Here is a 19,416-nt window from a genome sequence, read left to right on the forward strand (position 1 = left end):
ATGAAAGATGGAAAACTGTGTAGACCTTTTGCATTCCTTTCTAGCATGTATTCAAGTTAAGATTCATGCCCGGAGCATCAATCATAGGGCCTTTGACAAGGGACACTTGGGTTAGGTTAATAAGTAGCAAGAAAACGAACCAGCTCATGAAACACCTAATGACAAAAATACCTCTATTTCTGGAGAACTCTACTGCCTGTTCCAGTCAATCCCATTTAAAATCTTTGCTGGCTCTTAGGGTTTCCTCTCCCTGAAATATGCTCCCTGAAGTATGTAGGGAGCTACAATTCCAAGATCCACCCTTCTTTTACTTCTCCATACCAATCATTTAAATTCACCCTGACCACCCAATAGTAGTGTGCATTAAATTCTCAGTTTGAGTGTAGGTATTTGCCAAGGTTAGACTGTGCTGTAACTAAAAACCCCCAAATCCCAGTAGCTTTAACGCCTAAAAGTTTATTTGCACATCCACTGTTTGCTCTGGGTCCCTCCCTGCTAAGTAATGGCCTCAGGATTCAAGCTGGTTTCATCATGTGACTCTGTCAATGCAACACTTGGCTTCTGAGGTTGCTGCTCTTAAGACCCATGGACTGGAAGTGAGTAATTTCTTTTCTTTTTTTTTTTTTTTTTTTGTCTTTTTGCTATTTCTTTGGGCCGCTCCCACGGCATATGGAGGTTCCCAGGCTAGGGGTTGAATCGGAGCTGTAGCCACTAGCCTACGCCAGAGCCACAGCAACGCGGGATCCGAGCCGCGTCTGCGACCTACACCACAGCTCACCGCAACGCCGGATCGTTAACCCACTAAGCAAAGGCAGGGACCGAACCCGCAACCTCACGGTTCCTAGTCGGATTCGCTAACCACTGCGCCACGACGGGAACTCCTAATTTCATTTTTTAACCTCAAAAGTCCATTGGTTAAAACTGATCACCTGGCCTCAACTAATTACACGGGGAGCTGGACAAGCAGTGGAACATGTGGACTGTGTGGGTAGCACTTTTAATTTCCTTTAGGAGCATAGATGCTTCCTCACCACAGGGAAAGTGTTTGCATCTTTTGTATCAATCCCTTGGTACCAAGTCCAAGGTCGAGGTGCTTCATATCAGGTCATTATTCCTTTTTTCCAAATAGGAATATTTTAACTCGAATACAATTCTTGATAGTGTTGGATGTGGCTAACTACTAACCATTAAACTTTGGAAATCACTCTTAAGCACTTCTTTTTGTTAAAGTTAAGTGTTCTTTGGACGTTGTCTTCCTTGGGTTCAAAAGCCTTTTGTATTACATGCTCTATAGCCCTTAAATTTATCTAGTCTTCATTCACCCTCAAAATAATAATTACTTGGCAAAAATGCAGTGCATTTCTCCATGAAGTAATTCATTCCTATTAATATTTGACTATGACAGATTATTAACTCAAGTACATTTCAAGTATTAAAAAAAGATCCTTTAAAGTTTTTTTTAAAAATATTTATATGACAAACTATGCAACTTGGAAATAAATTTGAAGGTTGGGTGATTAGTTTGTGTCTTAACATTTGAGGATTTGCATGGATAAAGAGCAGGCAGTTCCACTCTCTTTTTTTGCTGAACCCGAGTTGACTCCTTCACAGTCACCATGGCAACCTTGGTGAGCAACACAGATACACGGACTCAGAAGTGTGCTGCCAAAATTTTCCAACCTTAATAATGAATAGGTATGAACTCTATTATGTGGGACTTTCTCAACAAGTCACTGCAAAGCTGATGTAATTCTAGAGAGGCATTTCTTTCTCCCAGTACATGAAGATCTAGGCCTAGATTGCAACTTTTGGTGGGGGGGCATTTGTGTTTTTCCCCCACGATAATATATAGCTAAGCCCCTTCTTACCTTGCCATTGATCAATATAGCTTGCTTTGCATCCTCTTGTTTTAAACAAAGAAAGTAACATTGGAAGGCAAATACTGCTGGAGCAGACGGCTTTGGTTTAATGCATTTTTTCCTTTAGTGGGATTGCAAGCCTCAGCCGCTCTAGTATTTAACTGAAGCAGATCCCCATTTGCTTATCTGTTTAATCGCTCTTTTATCTAGGCCAACTGCTGCTCTGCTGCTGCTGTAGCCACTGCTACATGGAAGGAAGTGGCCTTGGTATCCTAATGGTTTAAACCACGGGATTGCTACCTAGAACCTGCACCCCAAACTGACATCTGAAATAGCTCTTTTACAAATATTATTGAGATATCTTATCATAAGAGATAAACTTTGAGTCTAACTTTATTTCATCCTTCTACCACTAGACATTTTATCATGTTACTTTTGTATAAACTGAAGCTTGATCCTTGATTGCTTAACCAGAAAATGACTTTGGCTCTATTTAAAATTATTTAAAACCTCTTATATAAATTAGGAGTTTTTTTTTTTAATTAATCAAGGCAATTTTATACTCAAGGGTAGTTATTATTCCTTCTGTTGAATTATTTGGGTCAGTTTAATATGTTCATAATTATTAAAAAGAACTAAAAACTATTGTATGGTTGGATTCCTATTAGAGCACCTGAAAAGACTTGAAATCAGGAGTCCCTGCTGTGGCACAGTGGGTTATGAATCCGACTACAGTGGCTCAGGTCTCTGCAGAGGCACAGATTCGATCCTGGCACAGTGGGTTAAAGACAGGGTCCCGCGGCCACCGTGGCTCGGATTCTGTCCCTGGCCTAGGAACTTCCGTGTGCCATGCGTGCAGCCATAAAGGAAAAAATAAAACAAAAAAAACTTGAAGTCAAAGCCTCTCTCAAGTATTAGTTATAGTCTTCCCCCTACCCCAGAATCTTGCTGTGGATCTGAGTGGTGAATGTAGTAGCATTTGTGCAACTTCCTCCAAAAGTTGATTATTCCACCCGTCTTTTAGATTGAATGTCTCATAAAAAAGAGCATGTTAGCCATGAGGACAACACTACTGGTAATTTCTTTTCTGTGGCCCCTTTGGAGACAAATGACCTAAATGGACATGGATTTGTTTAGTCTCCAAAAGAAGAACTTTAGACAAGAGGCAAAGCAGATTGTGTAATAATGTATGCATTGAGAAGCCACCTGTACTGGAAAACAAATATAATAGGACTGAATTTTATGTTTAAACAAATGAATTATATGAGGCTAAAGTCTCAGTGAAAATCATTTCTCTTACACAAATATGTACACTGAGCCCTGTGCTGGCACTGAAGACGGTTCTGCTAAAGCGCCAAGCACCTTGGTAACAGGACCTCTCTGAATTACAGTAAACCAGTTGGGACATGATGAAAGAATGCAAAAGGTATAAAACCCTTGAGGCCTCTGCGTCACCATCTAGAAAGGTTCCCAAAGGGTAAGAACATTTTATAGTTTGATCCATCGGAGCCTTAGAAATCAGCTGCAGGGTAAAGACCAGCTGAGGATTAAAAATTTTTGGCAACTTGAGGAACTGAATTACTTTCCTAAGGAAGTTCCCAGGAGAAAAAGAGAGAGACCTTTTCAGCAGATCTCAACCAGCAACCTTTCTATTTGGTCAGAATTCAGCCCAAGTCCATTGGGTGGCTGTCAGCCCTTATTAGGCCTAGTTCAGACACAGGTTCTTTTGGAGATCCGAGTGCCCGCCAACATAGTTTTGGGCACATATCAAGAGGAAATGAAGGGTGGTGTTGGAGACGTCACAATCAGAGCAACTTTTGCATGGAATGCTTCATCAGAAGAGGTCGTTATTCTTTTTCCAGCCAGAGCAGACTTTTGCTTGGAAAGTGTAGGAGGCCGTGTTGCAGTTGAGTTTCCCTGTCTCTCATCACGGTTACTTTGGTGTAAGTTCTGCTATTACACCAATATGGTTGTCAGAATTTAGATTGTTTTCGTAAAGGGGCCGATCGGCTTGATGGTAGGGCCACTGGAGCAAGTACAAAGTATAAACAGAGGAGCCTGGGTAAGAATTTCTGAACTCAGAACAGATTCTCAGAGTTATTTCTAGCGCTTTGGCTTTTGCCCTTTCCTCAGAATATTTATAGAACCCTGCCATGAAATATGACTAAATAAAAGTTCTGGACTTGCAAGAGCCACTATTTATGTGCTCTGCCCAGCACGAGCAAGATCACAGTGTGAACTGCCCTAGGCTGAGTCCATGGAAGAAATGGGCCTCTTTCCTGGATGGTGGGGGAGAGAGGAGGGGTGGGGGGGTGGGGGGGGCAAAGAAAGGGCGAGCCCCAGTCAAGGACTCACATCCTCAGAGCTGGCGTTGCATCCAGCACAAAGCCCCCTTTCCACTTTCCTATCTGGCTTACAGTGAAGAGGCTTTGTGAAGAGCAGGTGCATCCAATGAGAACCTTGAGGAGGAGTTCCCGTCGTGGCTCAGTGGTTGACGAATCCGACTAGGAACCATGAGGTTGCAGGTTCGCTCCCTGGTCTTGCTCAGTGGCTTGAGGCTCCGGTGTTGCCGTGAGCCGTGATGTAGGTTGCAGATGCGGCTCTGATCCCACGTTGCTGTGGCTGTGGTGTAGGCCGGTGGCTGCAGCTCCAATTTGACTCCTAGCCTGGGAACCTCCATGTGCCACAGGAGCAGCCCAAGAAATGGCAAAAAGACAAAAAAAAAGAAAAGAAAAAGAACCTTGAGGAACGCTGAGTTGCTTGATAAGATGCAAAGAGGGGAGAAATGAAGGCAGGATTGTAGGGTAAGGTAGCCAGTGGGGTCTAGTTTGTTTCCTCACTTTGCCAGTTCCATTCATGCCTCCCCTGAACCTTACAGCCTCTTACGTTCTGTGGTCACTTCTCACTCGTGCCAGGAGCTGGCTGGCTTGCCCTGCGCAGCAAGATGGGAAGGACCTGTAAATGAGGGGCTTCTGTTCCCAGATGTGCTTTCTGGGAAACGAGGTGTACATACCTGCACGGCTAGGTCATCACCTTCGATACCATCGTCCCCTCTTCCTGAGCAAAGCCAGAGCACTCCTGGGTCGTGGTGTGCCAGCCACTGCCACGTGGGCTGTCATAGGTTTCATGCCAAAATAAAATACAGCTAAAGCATAGTATAACAGATCTATAACAGGACATAGAAAACACTTCTATGCAAAGAGTCAGGAAGAAAAATTTGATACTTCTGAAATGCAAGTTAATTTTTACCTTGAAAAGTCTAAAGTTTTCCCATTTTAGAGGTCACCTAGAAATATTAAAGCTGGAGTTCCCTTGTGGTGCAGCAGGTCAGGGATCTGGCATTGTCACCGTAGCAGCTTGGGTTGCTACTGTGGCTTGGGTTTGATCCCTGGCCAGGAAACTTCCACATGCTGTGGGTGCAGGCACACAAATAGACATATACATAAAAGTTTTCCTCAGTTTCCTTGGATGGAAAACTTACACTCCGCTCATGTTTGGTGCTTCATGCAGTTTGTGATTCCAGTTCAGGGTCTTTCTCTAACTCTGAAGAAAGTAGTTTAGGGCTCTTCTGGCATATAAGGTCAAACCAGTGAAACAGGTATCACAACTGGTCTATTAGGCACCCAAGTTCACTTACCCCAGGTTCGAAGTCTGGACACAGTATCCAACCAAATGGTCCTTTCACAGACCCTTTCCCCAAGCCAGTTCTCAGTCTTTCCTATAAAACTTTGCATATTTCTGGCAGAGAGGCAAAGAGAAATAGCTTTCTGTCCTCTGCGAAGGCCAACTTCAGACCTGGCAACAAACGTTCAGAAGCTAAGGGGATAAGGTTTGAAACTGACAAAGGAATGCAGACTTTGCCTTTCTCCAGAAAGGTGACTTTTTGCCCATGCATCTTCCGTTCCATTAATCAGGAGGAGTCCTTTGAAAAGCAAAACAAAAGAAACCCCCCCAAACCTCCTGTTCCAAGCCCCAGGCAGTCTTCCTGTGTAAAGCCGACTGTGACAGCCAGTCAGGTGTTCTGGTATCTTTCCTCTTAAACTCTGGTTGTGGGGCTTCTTGGAACCGCTAGACGAGATTGATTTAGGCTGACAGAGCCCCTTTTAGACCTGCCTTTTCTCTCCTGATGTTTCCATCACGTGTCATCTTCTCATCCCAGATCCTTTTTCAGAGGACCATTTTGTTGGAAAAAGTATAGGCTTAGGCTCAAAATGATGAAGGGTTCTCCTTCACAGTCTGGAGAAGTAACGTGTGTAGGTGCTTGCGGATGTGGGGAAACGAAGCGAAAATGTCACCCACTAGCTTTGCCACGTGCAGTGCGTGCCTTTTCTCTCAGACAGAGCCGTGTTCCTTGCTTGAAGATCTCAGGGCCCTTCGTACCTGTTAGTCATTTTCAGGAACTGAAATGCCAGCAGATTGTTGTTTCTATTTATAGACGGGTAAACTGTGAGGAAAGGAAAATTGACATGGCGATCAAATCCGGTCAGTTTTTAATTTCCATCTTTACATCAAACTGTATCCGCCCCTCCATGAAAATGAAAGGCTATAGCCCCTTACTGAAGAAAAATTCATAATGCAAACCGTATGTGTCAGATTTGCATTCGGTATAGTCCATGCAATACATTTACAGTGTTTAGATTCTTAAAACTGAGTGTGTTGAAAGAAAGGTTCCCACTTAGCTTGCTCTTATGCACATAAATTTAGTGCAAGTCCCTGTTTTAAGGAGCTTTATGCGGTTGGATTGACATTGCTTAATAAACAATTGAAAAAGTTAAGCATAACCTAGAAGTCATTTAGTACTATGAGTCACTTTCCTGACAAACCAATAAGGCAAGAGAACCGGGTTGCAAAACAATTACTAGCCCAGCCTGAGGGACCCTGGAAATATATTACAGGTATCACAAGGAAAACAAAGCAGTAGTGTTTTACCAGGGCTGCAGAGAGCAAGCTAAGGTTGCTAACCAAACAAAGTAACTGCACTGACAATGCCAATTTTTACGTTTGTTTCAGAACAAGGGACGCTCAAACCACCTGAGGTAAGATTAACATTTAAAATTTTTTATGTAACTTTTGCATTTCAGATTGTTTGCTGACTTAAGCAGGGTCCACCTTCTAGAATGTTGAACGTGTAAATAGGTCGGAACATAGAACAGGATGGATGACAGTATGAGAGAAAGAATGTATAGATATGCGTGACTGGGTCATTAGGCTGGATAGCAGAAATTGGCACAACACTGTAAATCAACTACACTTTCATAAAATGTTAAAAATAAAATGGGTGGAAACAGAGAGAGAGTGAGCAACGAAGTGCCTGTGAGTGAAATGCACAGGTTAAATCAAAGGAGTTTTCAGTCACCATCTGAAGATCTGAGGTGAGGAGAAATGTGAATATTTGATCTAAGAATGTGTGTGAGATGGGGCATTCCAGAATTTTAAGTACTCATTTATGCAGGTAAATTTCAAACAAATATCGTAGCCATGTTGTGGCACTAATATGGGGGTACGATCGCCTGGTTTCCCAGCTGCAGAATTCCATAAACCACGATGCTGATAAAACTTCTTGCACCTGAAAGGCATTCCCTTGAGAGGAATAGCTTTGATTCTTGAGGACAGAAAGAAGGGTGACCTTCGTCCCAGGAGGCCCATAGACCTGTCCCCCACCTGAAACACTGTCACTGCCCAGCGTTTTCTGGTAGTAAATAGTTCTGAGGTCCTCTGTCTAAGGATGTGGTTTCATGTTTCTGCTAGTTTTCCCTTTGAACACGAACGTGATTCATATCATGTCTTATTGATCAATTCAAAATCTGATAACATTTCCTTTTGGTTTAACACAGAGTCTGAGATCTAATGGCTTAGAAGTAGGAGGTCCCTGTCACCTCTCCGAATACAGCTCTTTTTAGGAGAATATGAAAGAATGAAAAATAGGACAGATTATAGGCAACTAGTGCCTTGGCCTTCAACCAAAAGTAATCATTTCTTACCTGACCTCCCCAAAAAAACAAAATTAAAATGTAAAATGTCCATGATTAGTTATGTGGACCAGAACTACAGTAATCTGAGAATTTCAGAATACAAGAATGACAAAAAACATTCTATGTCAAATGATTTTAACACAGTAACAACTGTATCCCATTAAGAGTGGTATAATATTAGTATTATAGCCTGGCATTTATAAAGCTGGTAAAAATAATGAAAAATACAGCAAGATGTCAAACAAGAGGTAATTGCTTTTACTTTTTGCATGGGCACATACTTTGTACATTATAGGATATCAAGAATATGAGGTGAGGAAATTCACATGCACCCTTTCTGTGTTATCAGTTGGCCAAATTTTAGAATTTAGAATCTAGCTCAAAGAAAGCACAATAGGGTAATAATATTTTGAAAATAGGTCATGCAAGTTCTAGGGCAAAAATAAATTAATGTAATTTTGTTTTGTTTTGTTTTAGTGTTTAGTTGACAGGTAAGATTTTTTCATCAGAACTATAAGGATTCTTCTAGCAATGCCAATGCCAATTTTGGAAAGTAGCCTTCTTTCTCTTGCTCTTGTGTTGTTAATAGATTATTGAGATAGGCTTCTTCATAGAGCCTTAAACTTTAACTCAATATTACTTTACATTTATCCTCCTACATATATGTATTACTTTTTCCCCCAGGGAGGATGATTTCACTTAATTTCATTTAAGTAATGAGAAGTGGGCGTATTTACACAAAGAACATGTGCTATAAGACGTGGTTAAATATTTTTGCATGACACAAAATAATTCTCTCCAGCCATGACATATTTTTTAAAATGACATGTAAGCCTATTATGAAAGGAATTAATTTTCACATTGATTTAAAAAAATGTAAAAAAAATAAAAATAAAAAAAATGTAGCATCAGTGTTTTTAGTGACTTGCTTAACTTTTGAATATAAGTGTAATTTTTATTTAACGTGTGAGTCTGCCAATAATCTCCACTTTGGATGGACCTTGTAAGATCTTATACTGGCCAACCTCTTTGGAAATTTTAGCTGAGCTTAAGGGAGAAGTGTAGCAAAGGAATGGGATGGAATGTTCCCTCCATACCTCCACCCCACGACTTCGTGGAAGGTCTTCACTCTCCGAGGCAGCTGCTTCTGTGATGTTCGAGATTCTTCCCAGAAGTAAACGATGAAGTCCTTTGGGAAGCTCTGTGAATATTTTCCCCCTTCTCTTGAAGGTGTTCTTTTTCTCCGTATACTTCGTTGTAGTCCTGTCTCGCTCCCTTTCATTAGCCATGACTGGTGAATTCTCGAGGTAGGTCAGTTTTCAACAGCCACAGATCCGAGGGCCTCCCTTAGCGCACCTGGGCTGTCCATCTTGCATCCCGTCCTGGAGCAGACTTGCCGAAGCCCCTTGTGGCTCCAGGAAGCAACGTTATCATTGCATATCTACTCAAGACATAGCTACTTAAAAATCCATTCCTTAACATAGGTTTTCCTACCCTTTGAGACAGGTGAAGGAACCAAAACCAGTGTCATGTAGCAAATGAAACTTTACTTGCTTTGTTGGTAAAAATCAACAGAGAGAACTTGCTTTCTCCCCAAAAAAGGCAAGAAGAAAGATTCTTGGACCATAAAAGGATTTCTTTTAAAGAAAGACCAGGTAATAGGTGATGCAGCAAGGAATAAAATTAGGGTGGTTGGTTGTCTCCTCTCCCCCACCCCCCTTTTAGATGGCTCAGAGAAGGTTCTGAATGTTCTGAAGACTGTTCTGATCTTGGTGGGGGGGGCAGGTGGCACTGGGACTCAGAGCTCCCATGGGTTGCTACCAGTGCTACCAGCTATTCCCTCCTCTCCCTCTAGGGACAGGGTCTTGTCCAGCTCTGTCCCAGGCTTCTCAGAATATAGGTGGAGAAGAGGAACATGTTGGATGGGATATGACAGAATGACAGTTGAAATTTGCATTTTGAAATTGTTGAAATACGCTCTGTTAAACATTTCTGATAATTTTTTTACAGTATAAAATGCTTTTTTAGATGCCTTTCAAGTGTATTAAATCTCAAACTCTCCAAATGTACCTGGTCTTAGTAGCCGAAATTCTCTCTCTTTTTATTAAATGCACCAGCTCATAGCTCAGTCTACTGCTTACTCTTCCTGTAGAAAATTTGTTTAAAAAAAAAAAAAAAAAAAAAGGAAGCGAAAAAAGTTTCTTTTTAGAATCACTGATTTTCAGTGACTATTAGGAGGAAAAACCTAAAGTATAAATAGTAAGGCAATACTTTAGTGGAATGTGTAATTTATCTGAGTTTACACCTACAAAAAATCATGAAATTAATAATGACAATAATAATAAGCTATCACTTCATAATCCTTCCTATGTGTCAGGAACTGTTCCAAGCGCTTAACATAAATTAACTCATTCAATTCTTACCACACATGCTATAAAGTAGGTGCTATTATTATTCCCATTTTATAGATGAAAAACAGGCATAGAGACTTGAACTAACTTGCTTCTAATCAAACAGTTGCCAAGGGACAGTGTCTGAATTTGAACTTAGGGAGCTTTACTCTCTCTCTCTCTTTTTTTTTTTTTTTTTTTTTTTTTTTTTTTTTTTTTTTGCTTTTTAGAGCTGCACCCGCGGCATATGGGGGTTCCCAGGCTAGAAGTCAAATCAGAGCTGCAACTGCTGGCCTACACCACAGCCACAGCAACTCAGGATCTGAGCCGTGTCTGCAACCTACACCACAGCTCACGGCAATGCTGGATCCTTAACCCACCGAGCGAGGTCAGGGGATTGAACTTGCGTCATCATGGATACGAGTCAGATTTGCTTCTGCTGAGTTACGACGGGAACTCCAGGGGAGTCTTACTTTTACTAGTTGCACCTTGTTCCCTATTTTAACCCTAACTTCAAGGTAATAGAGACTTGCTCTTGAACTCAAGTGCTCTTTTTCACTCTCCAAGTTAACAGTTTTTAAGTAGTTTGGGGATAGTGGGAATAAGACCCAATGTTTGGATTCCTTTCTGCCTCGAGCACTTTGATCAGAGGAGGAATAAGAGTGGTGGAGAGACCGCTTCTGTTGTACATGAAGAAGGTGGCCGGAAGTGCAGGGAGTAAGTAGCCACAGGACATCCGTCAGTAGCTATTTTCCTGTTGAAAATACTGTCACTTATATAGGGAGCTCAAAAATGTTATCAAATTTTAGATAGAATTTTTTTAAAGCAGGTTTCTTCCAGGTGATTGGATATGAATCTGCAACTCGCCCTGCTTCCCCTTTTTGTGCTTGGCTGCCAGGAAGCTCAGTGTGCTATTTTTGCCTCACTCACAATGGCTGTCTTTATACTAGTTTTCTTCAGTACAGTCATTCCTCTTGTGCAATGTAGCTTCGGGGCTGATTCAGTGATCATATTCGGCTTTCCCAAATCCATTTTGAAAGGAGTTGGGTTCAAAACAAAATGTATATATATTTTAAAGAGTTCTCCAGTTTGCTTTCCCCTGAAGACCCTGAAATCTGCTTGGAGGCCCATTGTAAGGCTGTAAGCCCCCATCTCATCCTTATAACTTGTGAATAAAAACAACAGGAGGAACCCTTAGAAAAACCCGTGGCTAACGTGTACTCAGGAGAAGCCAAGTCTGCTCTGAGTGAAACCAAGGCTCCATGCACAGGCACAAACGCCAGCATGCAGAGAAATTGCTTTTGTGAATTATATGCTAAAGACTGAGCATTTCATTCAGTTATATAGCAAAAAGTGAAAATCAAGCCCTTATTAATTAGTGAGGTTACCATAGTTATTAGGTAGGAATGAATTTAATCCTTGTGATATTGAACGTGTAACCAGGCATTTTCAAAGCATTAAAGCCTTTCTGGTTTTGTATCTTATCTATAATTTTTGTAATGCACAATTTTTCTTATGGGTGCCCTTCCACAGTAAGAATTTATTTTCATGGTTCACAAGCTGCATGCCTGTTTTGTTTCTTAAGATATTCGAGTATTACCAGTCCATAATTACAACACCATGCTCCTTGAAGTGTTTGCTAAAATCAGAGCTTGAGATCTTTGTTTGGAGGTGGTGTCCTTTCTCCAGATTCTGGTCTGTCAGGCCTCAGAAATAGCTGTGTTAGAGTTTTAGCGACCATGTGTCTTGGCTGGGAGCATTTTCTAAGCAGGAATGGCTGCCTGGGCTTTGTTTTCGTAATTCCTGAAGTCATTATGACTTTAAAAAAAAAATGAGTCATAATAACCAGAGAAGGCAACTGGAAAGAGATCTCTTTCCCATAGTGTTATATCAGCGACTCATCACATGTAATGTGTTCCAGTGGAAGACTTACTACAGCTACAAAAAAGTACAAGAACCAACTTTGGAAACAAGTGTTTTGATCAAATGTAGCCATACTTTTAAATGGGAGAAGAAAAAAAAAGTGCAACATTTGCTGTTCTTTAAAGTGTCACAGAGTAATACAGTTCGATAATACAGAACCTTTGTTTTGCTTTGTTTACCTTTCTGCACAGAAACGGACCAATGGGCTCCGAAGACCCTCCAGACAGGTGGATCCAGGTGTGTGGTAATACATCTCTAATCCTTTCTGCGGTTAAGTGATTATGAAAGTAATGGGAAATTGCTGGAGAAGGTCAGACAGCTTGTTGGCCTTTGTTCCTTGCAGTTTGGTGTAGAACGTGTGACCAGGAGGTGACCATTTACTGTGTAAATCATTGACCTAGGGCTGGGTCACGTGATGCGGGACCCTCAGGACCTGGGTCTGTCCGCCATCGGCAGCTGAGCTGGTGATCTGCTTACTGAGCAGCCTCAGGGTGTAATGGTGCCTGGTTAATGCTTACATGTCCAACACCCTTTCCCGGTGCCCTCCCAAATCTAGAAAAACAACCAGCGAACTGGTGCTTGAAAAATCCGCTTTTTGCTGAGGGGTTGGGGAAGTTCATAAAACAGACAACTTTGGTACCCTCCCAATTTGGAAAAATACTTTCCTTTATCCTGTATCTATGCCATTTTATAATAGAAGAATGAGGTTAAGGACTTTATGAACACGTGTCCTTTCTGGAGAACAGTTCTCCAGCTGCAGAGGGCATTCAGTTGTTTCCTGTTTAATAGCATGAGGTTGGCCCTGTCATTATTTTCCTATAATTATTTTTTCATCCATTAAGCAATGCCTTCTACAGTTTAATTACCAAAGATTTGTTATGTATATGGTCATATTATTGTGGGTAAGTAAAAGGTATTCATGGCTAAAAGATTCCATGTATATGAACTTGATAATAAATCAAGTGGAACATGAAGTATAGAGCAGTCTTGCTGGAAAATAATCTGGGTCATGTGTTTTGTTTTCTCATCGTAAACACTGTTCGCATAGCTGTAAAGTTTAGCTTTTAAAGCATTATAGCTTTTAACTGAAACCACACCCATGGTAGCACTGCCGGTTTATGAGCTGTTTGAAAAGATTTATAGGAGCTTTGTTGCCTCTGGTTAGAAATTGCCTCACTTGTGTCTTGAGATCGGTTTAAATCTTTTCGGTATGGAACAAAATTAAGGCCATTAAAAAAAAATAATAGGGGTTCTGGTTTACTTTTTTATTGGTTCTGCCTTTCCCAAGACAACACCCTTTCCAGAAGACTCTGTAATATTTTAAAATGATGGCTTCTGTTATTTAGTAGGAAGAGTGTATGACTCTGAACATAATATTGTGTTCTTTATTTTGTATGAGTTAAAGGATATGTGTTCCTGGAAATGAAACTTTATAAATATTGTTTTAAAGTATTTTCTCTTTCTCCTATGGACCTTTTCATTTAATCCATTTCCCTCCACGGAAATGCACTTGTATATTTCTAGTGTGTCAGTAGGAACACATTTGACCATGAACAGTGCACTTTAGAGCCAAAAGTTTTAGGAGCCCTTAGATTATTTCAAGAGAAGTATAATGAATTTACAGATGATAAATATGACAAAGTGGACCAATAATAAAATAGTTTATCTTCCTTTATCCTAAAGGTGATGGGTTTCTATAGGTATGTAACTCTTCTGGTATGTATCTGTTTGTCCAAAGTTTTTAGAATTCATGGAGAATAAACTGAGAAATATAAAAGAAGTGGTGCTATATGTTATATTTGGGGGGAAATGTAGCTTTCCATTAGGTATAGTAAATATATATGAGTGTTTTCTCGTTTTCCCACAGTTTTGAAAAAAATAGTTGGTCTAGCTTGTTGTAGATCCTGGTGTAAAAATCATTTCTCCCTTTAGGGGTCTTTTGACATTAGGCATGAATTTCGAGTTTGGGGTTGGTTGCCTTTTGCATCTTTGCTTCTTTCTGTTGGCGAGTTATTCCTCCAAGTTAACTCTTGCTTGATAACTGTTTTACACTGAGGGGATCCTGATACAACTTTTGTTAAGATTTTTCACCGTTGTGTGGGAGATGTTTCACCCCCAGGGTGTTTAAACAAGGGAATCGAAAACATTGAGATGTCCTCTGCCGGGACAAACTCCTTCTAAGGGGCCTTATTTGCTACTAGTGTTTTTACCGTGAAAGGTCCTTTAATCTTTTCTCTTTTAAGATTTTAGTGGACTTCTCCAAGGGTTAACATGCTGACTGCTGAGTCTAGGGCCTCACTTGGAAGGGCTTGTAGAAACAGTGATTAAAGAATTTGGGAGGTCAGATGTAACCACTTCACCAGGTCCAAATTTCAGAGCCATGTACAAAGGTAAGTTACGTCTCTTCTCCATAGATCATTTGTTTTGGAAAGGAACTCAATGCATCGTTCTTTGGATAGTAGGTGCTTAATAAATATTTACTAAATGAGTTGATGAATGGCTAAATACCTTTTCTGCATGCATTGTCTCCTGGCTTTTTAAATTCCTCCTTCTGAAAAATTGACCAGTATACACATGGACTATGGAATAGTCCACTGGCAGGAAGCATTGGCTCGCAACCACATTGCCTGGGCTGGGGACCCAGCTTAGCTGTTTACTTGCTGTTGACCTTTGTCATTTTGCTTCTTCTCTGTGCTGTAGTTTCCTCCTTCGTAAAAGGAGACTAGTAAGAGTGTCAGCCTTAGAAAGTTGTTGTGAGCATTACCTGAGTTAATATATGAAAAGAACTTGTAACAGTGCCAGGTATGTATAAATGCTAAGAGGTGGCAATTTTTATAATTACGTTGTGGTAGGGCATGCTATTTCATATTGGACATTTCATCATGTGTAAGACAATCAATAATATTTGCTAGAATTTTGTAAAGCTAGAAGTTACATTATCAGTCATTTTCAGATTTGCTGTTATTCCCTGCTTATCTGATGGCTTCCATATTTTGCTTATCTTTAAGAAGAGTCACAATCTACGGTGGTTGTCAAGAGTTTTTTGGTGAAGTTAGTAGTGTTTGTGACCCAATAAAGAAAGAAAAGAAGAAAAACTTCCAAGGCAGAAAGCATATATTGTGAGATCTATTCAAAGCAAGAAAGATGTGAGATGTAGGTTTGCACTGTGGCTTATTTGCACACTTAAAACATTCACTCTTTATTAATAATTGTAGTTAATCTTTGTAGATAATACTTACAAATGGCTCTGCTGTTTAGTTTACTTTTTCTTGTCTTCTGTTGTGTGCTAGGTAATTTATCAATTTACAATTTTGCCTGCTTTTATAAATACAGTAATGTGTTAGATGCAAATTCTGGTAGCTCTTTTGGATTTTTTAAATATAGCAGGGTATTTTCATCAGTTGGTACTTTTCTTCCTGAGACAGATGTTGGTTTCAGGAAAATAACACTTGTAAGAGACAGATCAATTATTTCAGGAACATTGAGGTGCTAGGCCTTTTTCAAGAACATGAGATCATAAATCTCAAGAAAATCTGAGTACTGGTGCAATAATTTTCACCTAAAGTGGCACTCAAGGTCAGAATTACCAATTAAATTTTAATACCGAGCTTTAAAACTTTCCTTCTGTCTAAGTATATAAGATACAAGCTTTATTTTAGTTTGCATGTGGCAAATCTGTATACCAGGGCATCTATTCTTTTAATCAAGTCCGCGTTTTGAGACTATTGCAAAACTGTCTCCTATTTGCGAAGCTCATAGCATCCTGTATTTAAGTCCACAGTCAGCAGCTTTAAAAAAAATTCAGGCCACTGTTCTGTGCTGTGCTGCTTACAGATTAGATGGAGAGGATGGGAAAATGTTGAGGTCCCTCGTTTTCCTTCTGATCTTAAGTTACGCGTGGGATTTGCGATAACCTTGAAGAGTATATGCACAGATAGTGGTTAAACGGATAAAAAGAGTTCTGAGAGCTCGTGCTTGTCATGGGCTCCCTGTTAAACTCTTGATTACAAAGAGGAAAATGTGGCTTGGAAACCCTGTCTTGTCTTATTCATGGAGGAGACGTCTTACTGTTCCTTAGAAACATCTTCAAAGACGGTCACTTTCTCTTTCAGGTGGATAGGATTGGTAGAGAATGCCATTCCTGTTTGTTTTGGATGAAGAAAGGAATTCAAGAAATCTTTTTTTCATTACCATCCTTGTGTTTTATACAACAATAAGCACCAGCAGTGTCATTAATTATAAAACATGGCCCCTCTCCACAATTTATAGTCTGCCTAAGGAAAAACAGATACAAACACAAAGTCTTGATTGCATAAATGCATGTATATGAATGTACATATAAAATATTTTAATATTCTGTTTTTATACTGATTCATTATACTATGGTATAGTGTTGTAAAACCAATTAGAGAATAGTCTGGTAAACATAAAAAGACCTAATTATGTAATACGTGTAAAAAAGCAAAGGGAATTGGAAAAGAGAGACGCACATGTGGGCTAAGTTGCTTTTAAGCTGAGTTGTCTATATATGTTTTCATTTATATAAATATAATTTTTGCTACGCTGGTTTTTTGCACTGAATTACAATTTAGGACACTTTTCCTAATGTTTTAATTTCAAAGGATTGGTAGACTCATTCCAAATCTAAATAGAAATGTTGATTTCTTTTAGATTTGCTTTTAAATATAATGCCACTTTGCTCAATAGAGAAATTTTATCTTTTTAATTTCCAAATAGAAAACATTGATAAGAAAAACAGCAACCTGGAATTTTTACAATTACTAATCTAAAAATAGACTTTTCTTTTTTCTTTTTTTTTTTGAGTGAGATAAATGTATATTCTTGAAGGTTTTATTAAATGAGCTTTTGTCTCTAATAAATAAGTAATAAAGTGTCCATAGATTACAGTATTTCCATATTAATCAGTCAAACCTCCTTCTGTCTTTTCTGTCACCTCTAAAACTAATTTCTTATCAAACATAAATCCTAATCTAAATATTGGGAGCATAATTGTAAATGTGTAAAAATATATTTCACATTGAAAGAGTGAGCTTCAAAAAACTGGGACAATAGAACCCAGTGATTAAGATTCATTGCAGAGAAATGAGAAATCCAAGCTGTGCACGAGTGCTGGGCAGGCTGCTCCGGTTTTTAAAATAGCTGTTTTCCTCAAGCTTCTATTAACTATGGACAATAAGACTAGTTTTACACTAAGGCATTTGATCCCCTTGTAGTTATTTTCAGGACTGCTTTTCTAATTCCCATCACTAGGATGACAGATTTCAGAAATGTATATCACCATCCTTCCTCACATCTTTTTTGGTTTGGGAGGGATTTATTTTTCCCTTTAAAGCTTCATTCCAAGCTCACAAAGGGTCACCGCTGCTGTGGTCTGGCAGGTTTGCCCACGCCTTGCCAAGCCCCGTCTTTTACTCTGCTCAGGTATCCCCAGCGTAGGCACGAGGGCAAGGTGACTATTCGAAGACATACCCAGGGGGACTTAGGTAGGAAACACAGCCTCAGTAATGGGATTATTGAAATAAAAACATTTTGGTGTATTCCATACAGAACCTCCTTCTGGATCATTTAGGCACTTCTAACATAATTTCTATTATTAGGATAATTACGACTTAGAAAATTAAGTAACTATCTATGACATATTTAGAAAAAATATTCTCAAAAGGAAGTCTTGAACCCAGTAAGCTGCTTTTAACACTTATCACAAAATCATTCCTCACTTGGAAGGTCAGGTATGGCCTGGATTCCTTTGCTGCATCTGTGGGCTTGGTAGTCAAATACACCGTTTCAGAAGCAAAAGCATATGTCATGTAACACTAAGGAGACAGAGAAACTTCAGAAATCTCTTATGAGCCAACAGCTTCTGAGAATCAGTAATCTTGTTGCAGAACTTCAGTCTGAAGTGAGGGTAATGAAAAGAACTAGTTGAGTCAAAACTATTGGCTTCAAATAACAATATTTGATACAAGTAATACCCGCTTGATACGGGGAAAGCGGACCTTGATAAAGGTATTCTTAGTATCATACTTGTTGATAATTTTATAGTAGTTCTGTATCCAAATAATGAGAAGAGTTACCACATCAATCAGAACGTTGGAATGGAATTTGTAGAATTTCTGTCAAAATGACTCATACTGGCTATTACTTATCTTTCTGTGTATTCAAACCAAGTGACTTTTAAATTTTTAATTTAAATAAAAAGAAAAGCTGATGTTAAGTTCTTCTTTTTTCTTCACTCTCTTTTTTTTCTTTTTACAGCCACGCCTGTGGCATATGGAAGTTTCCAGGCCAGGGGTCAGCTGCTGGCCTACATCACAGACAAGGCAACCCTGGATACTTAGCCCACTGAGTGAGGCCAGGGATTGAACCTACGACTTCACAGAGACAACACTGGGTCCTTAACTCTGTTAGGTTCTTATACTTGTCTTTTACAGATAATTTTTTTTCTTTTTTTGGAGACTAATTTTTTTCTGCAGAGATATTAGAAACATATGCAAGTTTCCCTGTCCTCAGGGACCTTGGCATTTTGTTGGAGAGATAAGACATACAAACATAAATGTGTCAAACAATAATACTCTGCAGTGTATGACGAACCACCAAAGTGTGTGTGGCGAATTTTGAATGGAGTCTTTGGCTGGGAAAGTAGGGTAAGGGAGACTTGTTATGGGACTTGTCTCCCACAGGGCAGGGAGACAAGACATCTGACAAGTATAATCATAAAAGTGCATTTACGTGGAACTACAGATAATTTAAAGTTATCGGTCTATTAGTAGGTTTGATATTCTGACCTCATTTCTGCCTCACCTGGTGTGTTCTTATTTGTCAAGTGGCATAAATCCATTTCAGACTACAGACTTAAGGTGGTTTGACGAATGATTTTTTATTTTTATGATGGTGTAAGAGCATTTTGCATTTAATAGAAACTGTACTTCCAATTTTGAATTTTGATCTTTGTCCAGCTAGCTGCATGCAGAGTGATAGTCTCAGAGAGGCTGGGCAGCAGCATCAAGCCACAGCTCCCAAGCAGCCACGGGATCACAGGGTAAACAACCTGAATGCTTACCCCCATTTTGTTGTTCACTTTCAACAGAGTATTCAATAAATTACGAGATATTCAACACTGTATCGTAAAATGGGCTTCGTGTCAGATGACTTTCCTCAACTGTAAACTAGCCTAAGTGTTCTGAGCACATTTAAGGTAGGTCTGGGCTAAGCTATGATGTTTGGTAGGTTAGATTATTAAATACATCTTCA

General features: G+C 39.7%; 1 protein-coding gene and 1 long non-coding RNA gene across 2 annotated transcripts in view; one reads left to right on the forward strand and one right to left on the reverse strand.

Moving 5' to 3' along the window:
* Positions 1–19,416, forward strand: part of VAV3 (vav guanine nucleotide exchange factor 3) — a 377,763-nt gene that overhangs the window by 243,229 nt on the left and 115,118 nt on the right. Inside the window, 2 exon segments of the mRNA XM_021090110.1 lie at positions 6,870–6,895; positions 12,336–12,381. Coding sequence (XP_020945769.1) covers positions 6,870–6,895; positions 12,336–12,381 — 72 coding nt within the window.
* On the reverse strand, positions 4,509–10,029 carry LOC110260360. Its single transcript, XR_002343541.1, has 3 exons — positions 8,929–10,029; positions 5,497–6,303; positions 4,509–4,971 (listed from the first exon to the last, which is right to left on the reverse strand). It is a non-coding gene; the product is annotated as an uncharacterized LOC110260360 (long non-coding RNA).

The sequence above is a fragment of the Sus scrofa genome, chromosome 4 (assembly GCF_000003025.6).
Source record: "Sus scrofa isolate TJ Tabasco breed Duroc chromosome 4, Sscrofa11.1, whole genome shotgun sequence".
Taxonomy (NCBI): Eukaryota; Metazoa; Chordata; class Mammalia; order Artiodactyla; family Suidae; genus Sus; species Sus scrofa.